This window comes from Bos indicus x Bos taurus, chromosome 7, assembly GCF_003369695.1.
Source record: "Bos indicus x Bos taurus breed Angus x Brahman F1 hybrid chromosome 7, Bos_hybrid_MaternalHap_v2.0, whole genome shotgun sequence".
NCBI lineage: Eukaryota > Metazoa > Chordata > Mammalia > Artiodactyla > Bovidae > Bos > Bos indicus x Bos taurus.
Window position 1 is genome coordinate 102171585 of NC_040082.1, and position 17432 is coordinate 102189016.

Below are 17432 nucleotides of genomic sequence, written 5' to 3' on the forward strand. Positions count from 1 at the left end.
CCGTCCATGGGATTTTCCAGGCAAGAGTACTGGAGTGGGTTGCCATTGCCTTCAGGACTATCTTATACCAACCTGGATAATCCAAGCTAATCTTCTCAATTTAAGGTCAATTATTAGGAAATTTATTTTCTCTATTAGTTTTATTCCCCTTTATGTAAGCTGACATATTCAAAAAGTTTGGAGGATTAGGATGTGGACATTGTTTTGAAGCCCATAGTCTGCCTACTACAACATCTTTTTCAGATATATATATATATGACTTTCCTGAGGGCTCAGATGGTAAAGAATCTGCCTGCAATGGGGAGATACGGGTTTGATTCCTGGGTAGGGAAAATCCCCTGGAGAAGGAATGGCAACCCACTCGGTATCCTTGCCTGGAGAATTCCACGGACCGAGGACCCTGGCAGGCTGCAGTCCATGAGGTCCCAAAGAGTCAGACACGAAGACACGACTGAGTAATGAACACACACGCACACACACACACACACACGTGTGTGTGGTGTGTGCATGTTCAGTCCCTCAGTCACATATAAATTCAAATTCCTGTACCTGAATTTAACATGGAACCAGTGTTTTGTTACTGAAAGTGTGACCCTCCTACTCAGACCTGCATCATCACACAGCCCAGTAGCTTGTTAGAAATGCAGGGTCTCAGAGCCCACTAAGGACCTATTCAATCAGAATTTGCACTTGAATTAGAATTCCTGCTGGCTTGTATGCACAAGGAGGTATGAGAAGTGCTGGTGCAAAGGGTTTTTCTCCAGTTCTATGGCAACCCACTGCAATCCTAGCCTGGACAATCCCATGGACAGAGGAGTCCAGCAGGCTACAGTTGATGGGGTCACAAAGAGTCAGACAGGATTGAAACCACTGAGCACACACACACACTCCAGTTCTGTTAACATTTAGGGCAGGATAATCATGTTGAATGCTATCTTGTTTACTCTGGGTGTTTTGCAGCATTTCTCTTTCAATTACCAAGTAACCAGGAGCAAAACCATCCCTGGTTGGAAATCACAATCCAAAGTTTGAAAACTGGAAGCATCCTGAGAGAACTCAAATCAAGACTCCATCCCAAAACCAGTTCATCAGTTTCCGCAGAACAGTAAATTCCTCTGAGCCCCATTCCTGAAATGAAGAATGGAGTTACAACAGTACTACCTCATAGAAGGAACTTCTCTAAAAACTAAATCAGATCATCCTTATTATGTGCAAAAGTAGGTTAGGGGACATTGAAAAATATATCTCATAACATAAACTTTTTACAATGAGGAGCAAAATGATAGCTCTCAGCTTCAGATATAAGCATGAAATTGTGTGTCTTAACCTTGCGACTCCATGGACTATAGCCCACCAGGCTTCTCTGTCCATGTAATTTCCCAGGCAAGAATACTGGAGTGGGTCGCCAGTTCATTTTCCAGGTCATCTTCCTGATTCCAGGGATTGAATCCCTGTCTCCTGCATTGCAGGTGATCTCCTGCATTGCAGGTGATCTCCTGCATTGCAGGCAGATTTTTTACCAACTGAGCCACTAGGGATATGCTCCAAGTATGAAATACCTAATGGTTTTAGTGAGCATCAGGAAGCCAAAGAGTGCACTGACCAAGGCTTTTCATTAATGGAATGATGTCGTCCCTCTTATAAGCAGAGAATAACAGGTTTCACAGGGTTCCATGGGCTGTGTAGCCATCGCAAGTCAATGCTTTATTGACCCAAGGTATCTATTTGAGACAGTTGCCTCAGTCTAACTAGTTGGAAAAAATTTTAAATTCAGAGATAAGATGAGGTGCTAGGAGTTTAGGCTTCTGGAAAGGAAGAGAGATGATGGAAAAGGATTAATAACTGAATTCACCTGGCTTATAACTGATATCCTGGAAACAGAGAATTATGAGGAAAAAAAAATACTTTCTGTCCAGATGAAGTCCCCTAGGGAATTCAGGTGTTTACAGGTCACTGTAACAAGAGGGAAATGTACCTAATGAGCAGACAGGGAGAGCTATAAATAACTACCTCTGTTGCATCCCTGAGCTTGTACAACCTGGGCCTGCACAAGACCTAGTTGTTGCTTTGGAAGTCCTAAATCTGAATAAAGGACCAATGCTTGACCTCTTCATGCTACCTTGTGTGGGGACAGAGCTTCAGTCTCCATCATCAGCCATCCAGGAAGAGATTCAGACTTCCGCACAGAGACCTTCCCTTCAGAATTTCCATGTAGGTGAGTTCAAGAGTCTGGAAGACACTGCAGAAGAAGGTTAGAGACAATGAATCCAAGAATGTTTACCTGAGTCCACCAGAGAACCAACTCAGCCTAAGTCAGAGAACAGAGAACACTGTGGTTAATTGCTTGCATGACTAAATGTATCAATGTACTTTTATAATGCTAAAAAGAGAACTGAACATTGAACTCAGTAAAGCAACATTCAGTGATATCAAGTAAATGATAAAAATGGAAGCCCAATTAGGAGAGGGATGAGAGGCATAAGGGGCTTCCCAGGTGGCGCAGTGGTAAAGAATCTACCTACCAATGCAGGAGCCACAGGAGATGCAAGTTCGATTCCTGGATCAGGAAGATCCCCTGGAGGAGGGTATGGAAACCCACTCCAGTATTCTTGCCTGGGAAATCCCATGAACTGGCCAGTTACAGTCCATGGGGTCACAAAGAGTTGGACACGGCTGAGCAACTGAACACACACGAGGCATAAAGTGCTTCCAGTAAAAATAGAACTTATGTCCAAGTATCTTATTAATAGTTTGAGTAAAGAATTAGTATATTAGTGACATAAGGATATAAAATATAATTAGGTCATTTCTTTCTAATTTTTTTGACAGAGCATATTTGACCATGCTTCAGTATTCATTAGAAAGACACACTGGGCTTCCCTGGGAGCTCAGTGGTGAAGAATCCACCTGCCAGCGCAGGAGACACGGGTTTGATCCCTGGTCAGGAAGATCCCACATGCCTTGGAGAAACTAAGCCTGTGCACCGCAACTACTGAGCCTGTGCTCTAGAGCCCGGGAACCACAACTACGCAGGTCCTCACACCCTAGAGCCCATGTTCTGCAATAAGAGAAGCCACTGTAATTAGAAGCTCATGCACCACAGCTAGAGAAAAACCACATAGCAACAAAGACTTAGCACCGCCAAAAATAAATAAGCAGATGTGCACACCAAAGAATGCTTGTGAATATATCCTCGCAACAGTATTTGCCAGATATATACACTTCACAGTATCTTCTGTGAAAAAAAATTCAAATGTAAAGAGGGTGTGCTGACGAGCTTGTTGTTTTGTTTAGTCGCTACCTTATGTCCAACTCTTTGTGCCTTGTGGACGTAGCCTACAGGCTTCTCTGTCCATGGGATTTCCCGGATAAGAATACTAGAATGGGTTGCCATTTCCTCCTCCAGGGGATCTTCCAGACCAGGGACTGAACCTGTGTCTCCTGCATTGGGAGGCGGCTTCTTTACCTCTAGCTGCAGGGAAGTGCTAATAAGCTTACCTTGTGATCGTTTCATTATCTCTGAGGGTGAATATGTGTGTGGATTTGTCAGCCATTCACTTTCTCTATCTTAAATGATGTGTGTGAGCCGTTTGCTTTTCTATAATAGGATCAGAATAGGATTCCTATCTTTGAGTGCAATCTTTCAAACAAAGAACTGGAGATGTTTATTAGTCATTAAGATGTTTCATTGTTAAATCATGTCCGACTGTCTGCGACCCCTTGGGCTGTAGCCCACCAGGCTGTTCTGTCCATGGGATTTCCCAAGCAAGAATACTTCAGTGAGTTGCCATTTCCTCCTCCAGGGGATCTTCCCAGACCAGAGATTGAACCCACGTTTCCTGTATTGGCAGGTGGATTCTTTACGACTGTACCACCAGTGCAGTCACTGTTCCTACCTTTTATCCCACTTGCCTTCTTTTTTTTTTCAATTTTCCTTTTTACTCAATAATTTCTCACTAACCTACCTCAAATCACAAGTATAATAATGAATTCATTATTTTTATGGCTCTACAACAGGTCATGGTGTGCCTATACTACTAACACTTTGATGGTCTTTCATATCCTTTGAGCTTCCCTGGTAGCTCAGCTGCTCAAGAATCTGCCTGCAATACAGGAGACCCCGGTTCAATTCCTGGGTCAGGAAGATCCACTGGAGAAGGGACAGGCTACCCACTCCAGTATTCTGGCCTGGAGAATTCCTTGGACAGTATAGTCCATGGGGTTGCAAAGAGTCAGACACGACTGAGTGACTTTCACTTTCACTTTAATATCCTTTATCATTTAGTTGCTATTATACCAAACCTACACAATATGTTAAGATAGTGAAATTCAAACTCTGACTCTAACTGTGGATGGTTTCATACCTCAGGGATTTTTGTCTGTCACACATGGAAGGCTCTATAGAGTCAGGGATGCTCTAAATATCTTATGATGCACAGATACCACACAAACAGTGATCTGGCTCAGAATGTCAATGGTGCCAACACTGCTACTGCTGCTGCTGCTAAATCACTTCAGTCATGTCCAACTCTGTGCAACCCCATAGACGGTAGCCCACCAAGCTCCCCTGTCCCTGGGATTCTCCAGGCAAGAACACGGGAGTGGGTTGCCATTTCCTTCTCCAATGCATGAAAGTGAAAAGTGAAAGTGAAGTCACTCAGTCATGTCTGACTCTTCACGACCCCATGGACCGCAGCCTACCAAGTTCCTCCGTCCATGGGATTTTCCAGGCTAGAGTACTAGAGTGGGGTGCCATCACCTTCTCTGGTGCCAACACTGGAGAACCCTTAATTAAAGAATATCTGTATTTTGTTTTTTTAATATAAATTTATTTATTTTAATTGGAGGCTAATTACTTTACAATATTGTATTGGTTTTGCCATACATCAACATGAATCTGCCACGGGTGTACACATGTTCCCCATCCTGAACCCCCCTTCCTCTCCATACCATCCCTCTGGGTCATCCCAATGCACCAGCCCCGATCATCCTGTATCATGCAGAATATCTGTATTTTGAATGTTTATATCTGTCTTCAGGTTTTCCCTAAAACATTATAACACTTCACATTTCTGCCAGAAAAAAATCAGAGTCTCCTTTGCTACTAGTCCAGAAGTTCTCAGCTCAGATTTGATCAGTCTTCAAGATTTTTCCCAGGACCATGGTAGGAAAGAGATTTCTTGTTGCTTTCTTAAACTACATACTGAGCTAGAGCAAAGATTTATGTATTTGGTCACCTTTTTGATTTGCCTATTATTATTATTATGTGTGGGCTTCTGTGGTGGCTCAGTGGTAAGTTAGAATTTGCCTGCCAGTGCAGGAGACATGGGTCCGTCCCTGGGTCAGGAAAATAAATTCCCTGAAGAAGGAAATGGCAACCCACTCCAGTATGTTTGCCTGAAAAATCCCATGGATAGAGGAGCTTGGCAGGCTACAGTCCATGGGGTCACAAAAGAATCGGACATGACTTAGTGACTAAACAACAAAAACAATAATTATTATTATTATGTCACATATTAGAACTGAACAGCAACACATATTATATGCCCATTTTTCTACATATATAAGCCTTTCAAATAATTCTTTAAAAAGATTGTTTTTCAGTTGATTTGTAAGGCATATATTTGGCCTTAAATTTTTTTTAATTTTATTTAGTTATATAGGTCTATTGTCTTGTTTCTGAGTCTTTTGCATTATTTAAGGTGATTCTCCCCCCCCCCCATTCATATTTATATTTCCATGTCAAAGGGTTCATCTAAAATGTGCTGGCTATTCTTACACTAAGGATGTAATGTCTCTAATATTTGTAAAATGTTTGAGGTAGGCGAGAAACCATTTTTTACAAGATAGATATTTATGCCAGCTTTAGGAACATTTCAGTCTTTCCAAATAAATTGAAATGCAACCTTGACATATATTAAATGTCCATATATAAGGAGACCTAAGTCCTGATTTATTTAACAAATAGTAACTGAGCATATGCTACATGCCAGATTACTCTAGGAACATTATATATCATATTATTTTGCATTTTGATCATTGCCAATTTTATTAATACATATTGATTGCTAATTGCTAAGTCACTTCAGTCGTGTCCGACTCTGTGTGACCCCATAGACAGCAGCCCACCAGGCTTCCCCGTCCCTGGGATTCTCCAGGCAAGAACACTGGAGTGGGTTGCTATTTTCTTCTCCAGTGCATGAAAGTGAAAAGTGGAAGTGAAGTCGCTCAGTCATGTCCGACCCTCAACAACCCCATGGACTGCAGCCTTCTAGGCTCCTCCATCCATGGGATTCTCCAGGCAAGAGCACTGGAGTGGGGTGCCATTGCCTTCTTCGATACATATTGATAACATAACTTTTTTCTATTATATTTCTTCTTCAGTTAGTTTTCAGTGCTCCATTCAATTCTGTTTACCACAGTCTTGAAACCATGCTATTTAACTTGGTTTCATTCTCTTTGTTATTCTTTTTATTTCCTAACTTTTCATTTATCGAAATTCATTTTTATACAAGGGCATATACATTTACATACTCAGTTAAAATACAAAGATAAACAAAACAGCTGAAGTCCCTCCATGTATGGACCAAGCATTATAATTGGGAAGACAGAGTGCAATGAAGGAAATAAGTGTATAATACAATATCCCTAGATGACTAACATGAAGAGTGTTGGTGACAGGTTGAAACTGTCATGATGTATCCAGGTTTTATGTGTATGGACTTTTGATCTTTTGGGCAAAGATCAGAACCAGGGCTAGAGTGCACCCTTAGGACTCATCAAAAAAAAAGATTAAAATCCAAGAATAACAACAACAAGAAACAAGATGTCACATATAAAAGGGGAGAAAGAGGTTTGCTCCTCTGCTTTTGTATAAAAACACTTAGTCAAATGAAAATGAAATAAGGACAGGAAAAACAAGTTTTTCTGCCTGATATTAAAAATGGCCAATGTTCAATTCCTATCCATTGTGCTTTGTAAGCATCCTTTTGTGAAGTGCTATTTTGTTCCCTTTACTCATTTTTCTCTTGGGTCATTCAACCCATAAGTATTTTAGACCATAAGTTATTGCTACTCTAGATAAATTTATTTTTTCTTTTTAATAATTTCTGCTGGGCATCAAAGGAATATAATAGCATGTGAAATGTTATAAGAACCAAAGAAATTTTCTGACCACAGTCTCTCAGGGACCATTTGAGTTTATTAGATCTGTATTCTCTTTCATGTCCATTCTCTATTTCTCTCTTTCGCTCATGTGTAGAAATATATATTGTTGTTGCTATTGTTCAGTTGCTAAGTCGTGTCTGAAACCTTGTGACCCTCTGGACTACAGCACACCAGGCTCCCCTATCCTTCACTATCTCTCGGAGTTTGCTCAAATCCCTGTCCATTGAATCACTGATGTGATATAACCACCTTATTCTTTGCTACCCCCATCTCCTTTTCTTTCAGTCTTTCCCAGCATCAGGGTCTTTCCCAACGAGTCAGCTCTTTGCATCAAGTGGCCAAATTGTTGGAGCATCAGCTTCAGTATCAGTCTTTCCAATGAATATTCAGGGTTGATTTCATTTAGGCTTGACTGGTTTGATCTCCTTGTAGGCATATATATATGCTCAGTCATGTCCAACTCTATACAGTCCATAGAATTCTCCAGGCCAGAATGGTGGGTAGCCTTTCTGTTCTCCTGGGGATCTTCCCAATCCAGGGATCAAACCCAGATCTCCCACATTGCAAGTGGATTCTTTACCAACTGAGCTATCAGGACAGCCCCATATATATATACATCCATATTTAAAGATACAATACTGACATATAATATAGTTGAACACTGAAAAAAAATTATATGTCTTTAATACATGGTATAAAATGGTCATACCAAAATTAAACACCAAGTTTCATTGATACCTAGGAAAATTACAAACTGGAATTTCTGAATACCATTTGTACATAATCTTATCTGATCAACTTGAATTGTATCTAACTCTAAATCATTTGTGGTTGTTAAGGGTGAAAAATTCATGGAAATAACACAGCCTAGGAAGCCAGGGTCTTATTGTGTGTCTTTTGTTTTCTTGCCTTGCGAAGGGTGAGAAATCTTCAGAGCAGGGGTACTGAGCTCACATATTCCACAGTGATTCTCATATACAGAGGCCAGAACTCAATCAGCAAAAGGTACTAAAGAAGAGATTCATTTAAACATATAGGCTACAACTTCCCTGGTGTTTCAGGGGTTAAGAATCAGCCTTCCAATGCAGGGGATGCAGGTTCAGTCTCTGGTCTGGGAACTAAGATCCCACATGCCACAGGGCAAGTAAACCAATTCACCACAACTAGAGAACCTGCAACTACAGAAGCCTGTACACAGCAATGAAGAGTCAACAGAGCCCCCACCTCCAAAAAAAAAATACAGGCCCCCTTTGCAGCAATTTCATAAAGTGCTAGAGAAATGTAATATGGAGGAGGGACTCCTTGTAACTTTCAGTCTCAGCAGCAGCAAGGAGACCACCTTGCTCAACATCCTCTGACACCATCTCTCCTCACTCTCCCTCCTATTCATTTCCCTCACCACACCAGTTTACTTTTTTCAACTAAAACATCTTAAACGAGCACCTTCCCCAGGGCCTTTGCACTGGCTGTTCTCCCTGCCAGGTACACAGTTCTCCTGATAAGTTCATGGCTCCTATTCTCTCTTCCATGAGGTCTCTTTTCAAATGTCGACTTATTTGTGGTCTTACCTGAACACCCATAAAAATAACATCCCTTCTTTACTCTTTCCTTTACACTTGCTTTCATTTTATTCATAGTATGTGTCACCATATGACTGTATTTATTTTTATTTGCTACATTGATTCTCCATGACTGGATTTCAGGAGTTTTGATTACCAAAACACTGTACTCATTGCATGAACAAAATATTGACATTAATTTCCTAATCACAAAATACATAAGGTAGCATTTCAACAACGTGAGTAATGTTCACTTGCATGAAAATTAGTCATGTTTTTTCCCTTTACTTGTAGTCGCTTCCACTATATGGCACCAAAGAACATCACAGAAGTTTCAGAATTTCTTCTTCTCGGATTCTCAGAGGAACAAGAACTACAGCCCCTCGTATTTGGACTTTTCCTCTCCATGTACCTGGTCACTGTGTTTGGAAACCTGCTCATCATCCTGGCTGTCTCAGATCCCTGCGTCCACACCCCCATGTACTTCTTCCTCTCCAACCTGTCCTTTGTAGACATCTGCTTCACCTCCACCACCATCCCAAAGATGCTGTGGAACATCCAGACACAGAGCAAAGTTATCACCTATGAAGGCTGCATCACCCAGATGTTTTTTTTTACACTGTTTGCAGGGTTGGATGACTTCCTCCTGACGGTAATGGCCTATGACCGCTTTGTGGCCATCTGCCACCCCCTACACTACACAGTCATCATGAATCCCCAAATCTGTGGAATTCTGGTTCTGGTTAGCTGGGCCATCAGTGTCCTTCATTCCTTGTTACAAACCTTAATGGTGTTGAGATTGTCCTTCTGTGGAGAGCTAGAAATCCCTCACTATTTCTGTGAACTCAATCAGATGGTCCAACTTGCCTGTTCTGACAACTTTCTTAATGACATGGTGATGTATTTTGCAGCTGGGCTGCTGGCTGGTGGTCCCCTGTCTGGGATACTTTACTCTTACTCTAAGATAGTTTCCTCCATATATGGAATCTCGTCAGCTCAGGGAAAGCTTAAAGCCTTTTCTACCTGTGTATCTCACCTCTCAGTTGTCTCCTTATTTTATTGTACGAGCTTAGGAGTGTACCTTAGCTCTTCAGCTACCCAGAGCTCACACTCAAGTGAAATTGCCTCGGTAATGTACACTGTGGTCACACCAATGCTTAACCCTTTCATCTACAGTCTGAGGAACAAAGACATAAAGAGGGTTATGCAAGCATTCTTTAGAAAGGCAGCTCTAAATAGGCCATTTGTCTTTAGCTGAAGAAGGCCACCTGATTGAAGGGTTCAAAACCCAGAGCCAGAAATTGCAGATCTTTTTTCAGATTCTTTCATTACATTGGAGAAGTAGGACGTGCTTCTTGTATTTATTTCCTAGAAGTTAAATTTCTTTGAACTCGTCCATATAACTTAATTTCACTCACTTGATTAAGATTTGTGATCTCTCTCATTTTCAAGAGTTTTTCCATGTTATGGTTTTCCCACTCTCTCAAATTTATTCTCAACATTGGATCTAAACAATTTGGGGAATTTCCATTATCGTGTGATTAGATATATTCCTTGATACAAATATATTATGTCATGTGTGCAGGCATACTCAGTCTCTCAGTTGTGTCTGAGTCTTTGCTATTCCACAGACTGTATGTAGCCCACCATGCTCCTCTGTCCATGGAATATTCCATGCAAGAATACTGGAGTGAGTTGCCTTTCTTACTGCATAGGTCATGTATATGTGGAATCTTTTTGAGAAGTCAAAATCATGCAAATCAGTTCAGTTCAGTTCAGTTCAGTCACTCAGTCGTGTCCGACTCTTTGTGACCCCATGAACCGCCACATGCCAGGCCTTCCTGTCCATCACCAGCTCCCAGAGTCCACCCATGCCCATGTCCATTGAGTTGATGATGCCATCCAACCATCTCATCCTCTGTCGTCCCCTTCTCCTTCCCTCAATCTTTCCCAGCATCAGGGTCTTTTCAAATGAGTCAGTTTTTCGCATCAGGTGGCCAAAATATTGGAGCTTCAGCTTCAACATCAGTCCTTCCAATGAAAACCCAGGACTGATCTCTTTTAGGATGGACTGGTTGGATCTCCTTGCAGTACAAGCGACTCTCAAGAGTCTTCTCCAATACCACAGTTCAAAAGCATCATATTTTTGGTGCTCAGCTTTCTTTATAGTCCAACTTTCACATCCATACATGACCACTGGAAAAAACCATAGTCTTGACTAGACGGACCTTTGTTGACAAAGTAATGTCTCTGCTTTTTAATATGCTGTCTAGGTTGGTCATAACTTTCCTTCCAAGGAGTAAGCGTCTTTAAATTTCATGGCTGCAATCACCATCTGCAGTGATTTTGGAGCCCCGAAAAATAAAGTCAGCCGCTGTTTCCACTGTTTCCCCATCTATTTGCCAAATTTTGCAAATAGAGAGTAGAATAGTGGTTGCCAGGAACCCAGGCTTTTGGAGAGATGTTGATCAAAAGGTACAAACTTCCAGTTAAAAATGAAGATGCCTTGAGGAGCTAAGAGAGCATGATGACAACAGTTAATGATTCTCTATTATATCTTTGAAAGTTGCTAAGAGAGTAATTCTTCAATGTTCCACCACAAGAAAAAAATGGTAATTTTTTTTCAGGTAATGTTAACTAAATTTATCATGGTAACTATTTTAGAATACATAAATATATCAGATCACTCCATTGTTGGCTGAAAACAGCATCTCAAGTAACCCTGAGCAGAGAGCTCAAAGGATACAAGGGTAGGAACCAGATCATGCCGAAGTTTTGCAACAAGGGGCAGATAGTCTGAACGTCAAAAGATTTTTTGTAAATTAAAGAAAACTAAATACCCCACGTTAAGGACAAAAATTAGTCGTGAAATATCTTGCAAATATTAGTCAAATTCCAGACAAAGAGGAGGAACTGAGGAATGGAATATTTCCTGCCATATCAGTAAACAACAGATGTCAATAATCAGTCATTTCAGCCACCACAGAAGGTGAGCTGGTGAGCCCTGAGGGAACTCGAGAAGGAAAGATTATCTGCCATCTAGCAGTCATCAAATTGCTGCCACTCCCTATGATGAGCCCCAAGGAAGCTCAGGATGTGAAAAACACAGAATGAAAGTGAAAGTGTTAGTCACTCAGTTGTGTCTCTTTGAGACCCCGTGCACTGTAGCCCACCAGGCTCCTCTGTCCATGAATTCTCCAGGCAAGAATACTGGAGTGGGTAGCCAGTCCCTTCTCCAGTGGATCATCCCAACCCAGGGATCAAACTCAGGTGTCCCTCATTGCAGCGATTCTTTACCATCTGAGCCACCAGGGAACCCCAGATAGGTGAGGTGCATATCAAAGGAATAAAGTCTCATGCTTTGTCAGAATGGATGTCTCCTCAGACAATTCACTTCTGAGTGTTAGACAAAAGCCCACTCTCAGGCCCCAGAGGGGTCCCCCTTCCTGCAACAGATTACTCCTGGAGGCTCCAGGGAAGAATCCATTTCCTGTCCTACTCCAATTCCTAGAGAATACTTGCATTCCTTGACTATCGCCGCATCACCAAAGTTAGCAGCAGTTAAGATTTTCAAATATCTCTATGAGTTCAATTCTTCTGCCTCTCTCATCCATGTTTAGAGGATCACTGATTAATAATCATGGCTGCTCCTGCTGCTACTAAGTCGCTTCAGTCATGTCTGACTCTGTGCGACCCCATAGACGGCAGCCCACCAGGCTCCCCCGTCCCTGGGATTCTCCAGGCAAGAACACTAGAGTGGGTTGCCATTTCCTTCTCCAATGCATGAAAGTGAAAAGTGGAAGTGAAGTCATTGAGTCGTGTCCAACTCTGTGTGACCCCATGGACTGCAGCCTACCAGGCTCCTCCGTCCACGGGATTTTCCAGGCAAGAGTACTGGAGTGGGGTGCCATTGCCTTCTCCGATAATCATGGCTAATTGTCTTAAAATGACTTATTAGGAACTTTATTCAACTAACCACCTTAATTTAAACATTCCTGCTATGTAAAATAACATATTCAAAGATTATAGGGATAAGAACGTGAACATCTTTGGGAAGCCCTTATTCTGCCCACTACACCAACTTTTCCAGAAGTGCATTATTTGGGGTGATTCAAGGGCCCTTTTTTTGCCTTTTCATACTGTTCATGGGGTTCTTGCAGCAAAAATATTGAAGTGGGTTGCCATTCCCTCCTCCAATGGACCATGTTTTGTCAGAACTCTGTACTATAACCTGCCTGTCTGGGTGGCCCTGCATGGCATGGCTCATAGCTTCATTGAGTTACACAAGCCTACTTGCCATGATGAGGCTGTGATCCATGAATGGGACACAAACTGGATGCAGATTTTCACAGCCTCTGGAGTGAATGCACATGCTTTTCTTCAAAATTTCATACAAAGATGATTTGTGATAGAGAAAATGTAAAACTCTGTAGAAGACTCTAAAACATAACCACAGCCTTGTTTACTCAACAATGGTCAAAATCCAGTACCTGCATCATCAACACCATCCAGGAGTCTGTTGACTCACCAGGCAAGATCTGTTGATCAGAAAGTGCATTTGAACCTGCATCTGGGTGACTGGTATGAACACTAATGTGGGAAAGTGATGGTCTAGGTTAGGTTTAATCATTTTCTCACTGTTTTCCTTTTGGGCAGGATCATTATTTGTGTTGGCTGCTGATTGGGCATTATATTATAGATGTTTAGCAGCACCCCTGCAGACATGACCAAATATCACCCAGGGTAAAAGCATCTCTGACTGAGAACCACTGGCCCAGAGTTTGAAAGCTCGAAACAACTGGGGAATTCCAGAAAAGGTCTCATACCTTACTCAGATTATAACTGGCAGATCACTAATCCCTATGAAGCTCATTTCTGCAATGGAAAATGGAGTTCATAGAAGTACTATCCTTCCCTGGAGGCTCAGATGGTAAAGAATCTGCCTGCCTATGCAGGAGACCCAGGTTCAATCCCTGGGTTGAGAAGATCCCCTGAAGGAGGAAATGGCAGCCCACTCCAGTATTCTTGCCTGGAGAATTCCATAGACAGAGGAGCCTGGCAGGCTACAGTCCATGGGGTCATAAGAGTCAGACACGACTGAGTGGCTAGCACTTTACACTTAGCACATAGAATGGGGTTTTCTAAAAATTAAGCTGTAGAAACCCCAAAAGGAGGTAAGATCTATGAGTTTCTTATAATTAAAAACATTTTCTAATGCAGAACTACCTGATTTAACTTTTGCACTTAACTTTTGCTTTAAGTGCAAAATTGTTAACATTTTTTACAAAACTGTAATGAATTCAAGCAGTGTACTGCCCCAGGTTTTACATTAAAAGAATAAATTTATCCCACTGTTTGAAGGTGAGAATAGTAATTTTCTAGAGATATTAGGGGCTGGGACCCACCAGGAGTAAACGCTTTGATCATGGACCCAGTCAAGACAGAAACCTCGATCTTAGACTCTGGAGAAAATGTGAACTCAGAGTTGGGATAGGACCTTAAGTTTTACTCCCCCAGAAGGACAGGAAAGATCATGGAGAGAAGTAATAAATACTAAATCCATCTGACACTGTCACCTAGAAACAGAAAATGAAAAGAAAATATTCCTATCTGTCCAGACCAGTGTCCCACAGGGATATCAATTATTAGAGATGGTACTAACAGGTGGCAATTACACCTAATGAGCAGACATGCTGCTGCTGCTGCTGCTAAGTCGCTTCAGTCGTGTCTGACTCTGTGTGACCCCATAGACAGCAGCCCACCAGGCTCCCCCGTCCCTGGGATTCTCCAGGCAAGAACACTGGAGTGGATTGCCATTTCCTTCTCCAATGCATGAAAGTGAAAAGTGAAAGTGAAGTTGCTCAGTCGTGTCCGACTCCCAGCCACCCCATGGACTGCAGCCTACCAGGCTCCTCCATCCATGGGATTTTCCAGGCAAGAGTACTGGAGTGGGGTGCCATTGCCTTCTCCAGTGAGCAGACATGGGGAGCTGTAAATATCTCCTCTGCTGCATCCCTCAGCCTGGGCAACCTTGGGATGGACAGGGCATAGCTGTTGCTTGCAGACTCATAATTCTGACTAGAAGACCAATGCTTGACTCCATCCCATTGTCTTGTCCGGAAACAGAGCCTCTGTCTCCATTATCAGTCATCCAAGAGCACCTGGGACATCTATGTTGCAAACTTCCCCTCAGAGACTCCACCCAGGTGAGTCCAAGAGTCCAGGAAATACTGAAGGAGAAGGTCAAATGGAATGGAGGCAAGAACATTTACCTGAGTTCACCTGAGCCAGTCTGAACTAACTCATAACCAAGATCACTGGGGTTGTTTGTTTACTTGGTTAATTAATGTTTTAACTTATAATGCAAAAAGAAATGTAAATATTGAATTACTGGTGGCACAGTGGTAGAGAACCCGCCTTCAGTGCAGGAGATGCAGGTTGGATCCCTGAGTCAGGAGGATTCCCTGGAGAAGGAAATGGCAACCCACTCCAGTATTCTTGCCTGGAGAATCCCATAGACAGAGGAGACTGGCAGGCTACAGCCCATGGGGTTGGAAAGAGTCAGACATGAATGAGTGACTGAGAAGTGCAAGGGTCAGTGTTGGCCATTAAATGATGGACATAAAGGCTCCATTAAGGGAGTGAGTTGGAGGTGTAAAGCTTCCAGTAAAAGTAGAAACAAAGTCCAAGGATTTTTGCTATTAACTGAAGTAAAGATACTGAGTATTAGCTGTGGAGGGTTGTACAGACACGTAAGGACTTTTATTTTTTAAGATGGAGCCAAGTGACTACAATGAGAGGGATCCAGACAAAGGAATACTGGCAAACATTTCCCTACAAAAGTAGTTCATGAGACATACCTTTCACAGTATCTCCTCCCTCCTAATATTCAAATTAAAGAGTATTTATTATGTAAAAATGGACATGCTAATGAGCTTACTTTGCAATTATTTCATTACCAGTGAGGCTGAATATATTTATATATTAATAAGAAAGTTAGTTGAAAATTGTCTGTTCAATTCCTTTGCTTTTGCATCATGAATTTGGCAGGATTCTTGCTTTTGATTGTATTCTTTCAAAGACTAAAATTTTTTTCATCTTTTTTGCTCTTTGCCTCTTAGTTGTTTTATGTATGTATACAAGTTTTGTGCAGAATGTCTGAGAGTTTATAAATTTTGTGTAGTAAAATCAATGTCAGTTATATTCTGTTCTTTTCATTGCTTTTTAATTTTTTTAACTTAAAGAATAGAGCAATCACTTACACATTCTTCACTGCTTTCACCAAAAATGAAAATGAGTGTTCTTCTGCATTGTGTTGTTGAGGTTGCGTTACTTGCTCAGTTGTGTCCAACGTTTTGCAATCCCATGGACTGTAGCCTGTCAGGTTCCTTTGTCCATGGAATTCTCCAGGCAAGAATACTGGAATGGGTTGCCATTCCCTTCTCCAGAGGATCTTCCCAGCCAGAGATTGAATCCAGGTCACCTGTAATGCAGACAGATTCTTCACCATCTGAGTCATGAGGGAGGGCTTGATGCTAATAAATCATACTTTATACATATTTGCAACTACTTTTCACATCCCTTATTACTTGCTTTTGTTCTTTGTGATTAGACATTGCATTTTTATTTCTTAAAGTTGTACCATATTTCTAAAGCTTACATTATATTCAGCCACCATTTGGAAGGCATTTCTCTTTACATTTGACTAAAGTTCACCTCTATCTTCCATATGCACATTTGAATCTGTATGTTTCTGTGCAAGAGGAAATTGTAATTTAGATACTGCTTCCTCCCCACATTTTAAAAGACCTTCTGTGGTATTCTCTTATTTCCAAGTTTTTGGTAATCTAAAATTAGCCAGTGACCCAAGCTTATATAATTAAAACATGTTGCTGTTCAGTGGCTAAGTCATGTCTGACTCTTTGTGACCCCATGGACTGCAGAATGCCAGGCTTCGCTATCAGTGTCTCCCAGAATTTGCTCAAACTCAGGTCTACTGACTTGGTGATGCTATCTAACCACCTCATCCTCTGCCATCCCCTTCTCCTTTTGTCTTCAGTGCTTCCCAGTTTCAGAGTCTTTTCCAGTGAGTCACCTCTTTGCATCAGGTGACCAAAGTGTTAGAGCTTCAGCTTCAGCATCAGTCCTTCCAATGAATATTCATGGTTGATTTCCCTATGGATTGGTTGTTTGATCTCCTTGCATGCCAAGGGACTCTCAAGAGTCTTCTCTAGCACCGTAATTTGAAAGCATCAATTTTCCAGCACTCGACCTTCTTTAGGGACCAACTCTCACATTTGTACATGACTACTGGAAAAAAACATAGTTTTGACTGGACAGACCTTTGTCACAAAATGATGAGGAAAATATTAATAAAACATTTATTACTACACAAAAGATAGTTGTGTATATGTGTAAGTGTTTGTCGCTCATTGGTATCCAATTATTTGCCACCTCATGGACTGTAGCCACCAGGCTCCTCTGTCCGTGGGATTCTCCAGGCAAGAATACTGGAGTGGGTTGCATGCTCTCCTCCAGGGGATCTTCCCAACTCACGACAGAACCCAAGTCTCCTGCATTGGCAGGCAGAATCTTTATTGCTGGTGCCACCTGAGAAACCCAATACATATGTGTCTCTATTTGTATACATTTCTCTTTCAAATAACCATGCTCACACACACATATGTACATGCACACAGAATCATT

General features: G+C 41.6%; 1 protein-coding gene across 1 annotated transcript; it reads left to right on the forward strand.

Moving 5' to 3' along the window:
- Positions 1–9132: 9132 nt before the first annotated feature.
- Positions 9133–9984, forward strand: LOC113896477 (olfactory receptor-like protein OLF4). Its single transcript, XM_027548647.1, has 2 exons — positions 9133–9484; positions 9770–9984. The coding sequence occupies exons 1-2, from the start codon at positions 9133–9135 to the stop codon at positions 9982–9984; spliced, it is 567 nt and encodes a 188-aa protein (XP_027404448.1).
- Positions 9985–17432: the final 7448 nt, after the last annotated feature.

What these genes read in the sequence shown, in the direction of transcription:
- LOC113896477 (XM_027548647.1), top strand. Translation starts at nt 9,133, where the DNA reads ATGTACCTGGTCACTGTGTTTGGAAACCTGCTCATCATCCTGGCTGTC. An exon ending in TCTGGTTAGCTGGGCCATCA is followed by an intron (nt 9,485 to 9,769) that starts GTGTCCTTCATT and finishes CTCACCTCTCAG; the next exon opens with TTGTCTCCTTATTTTATTGT.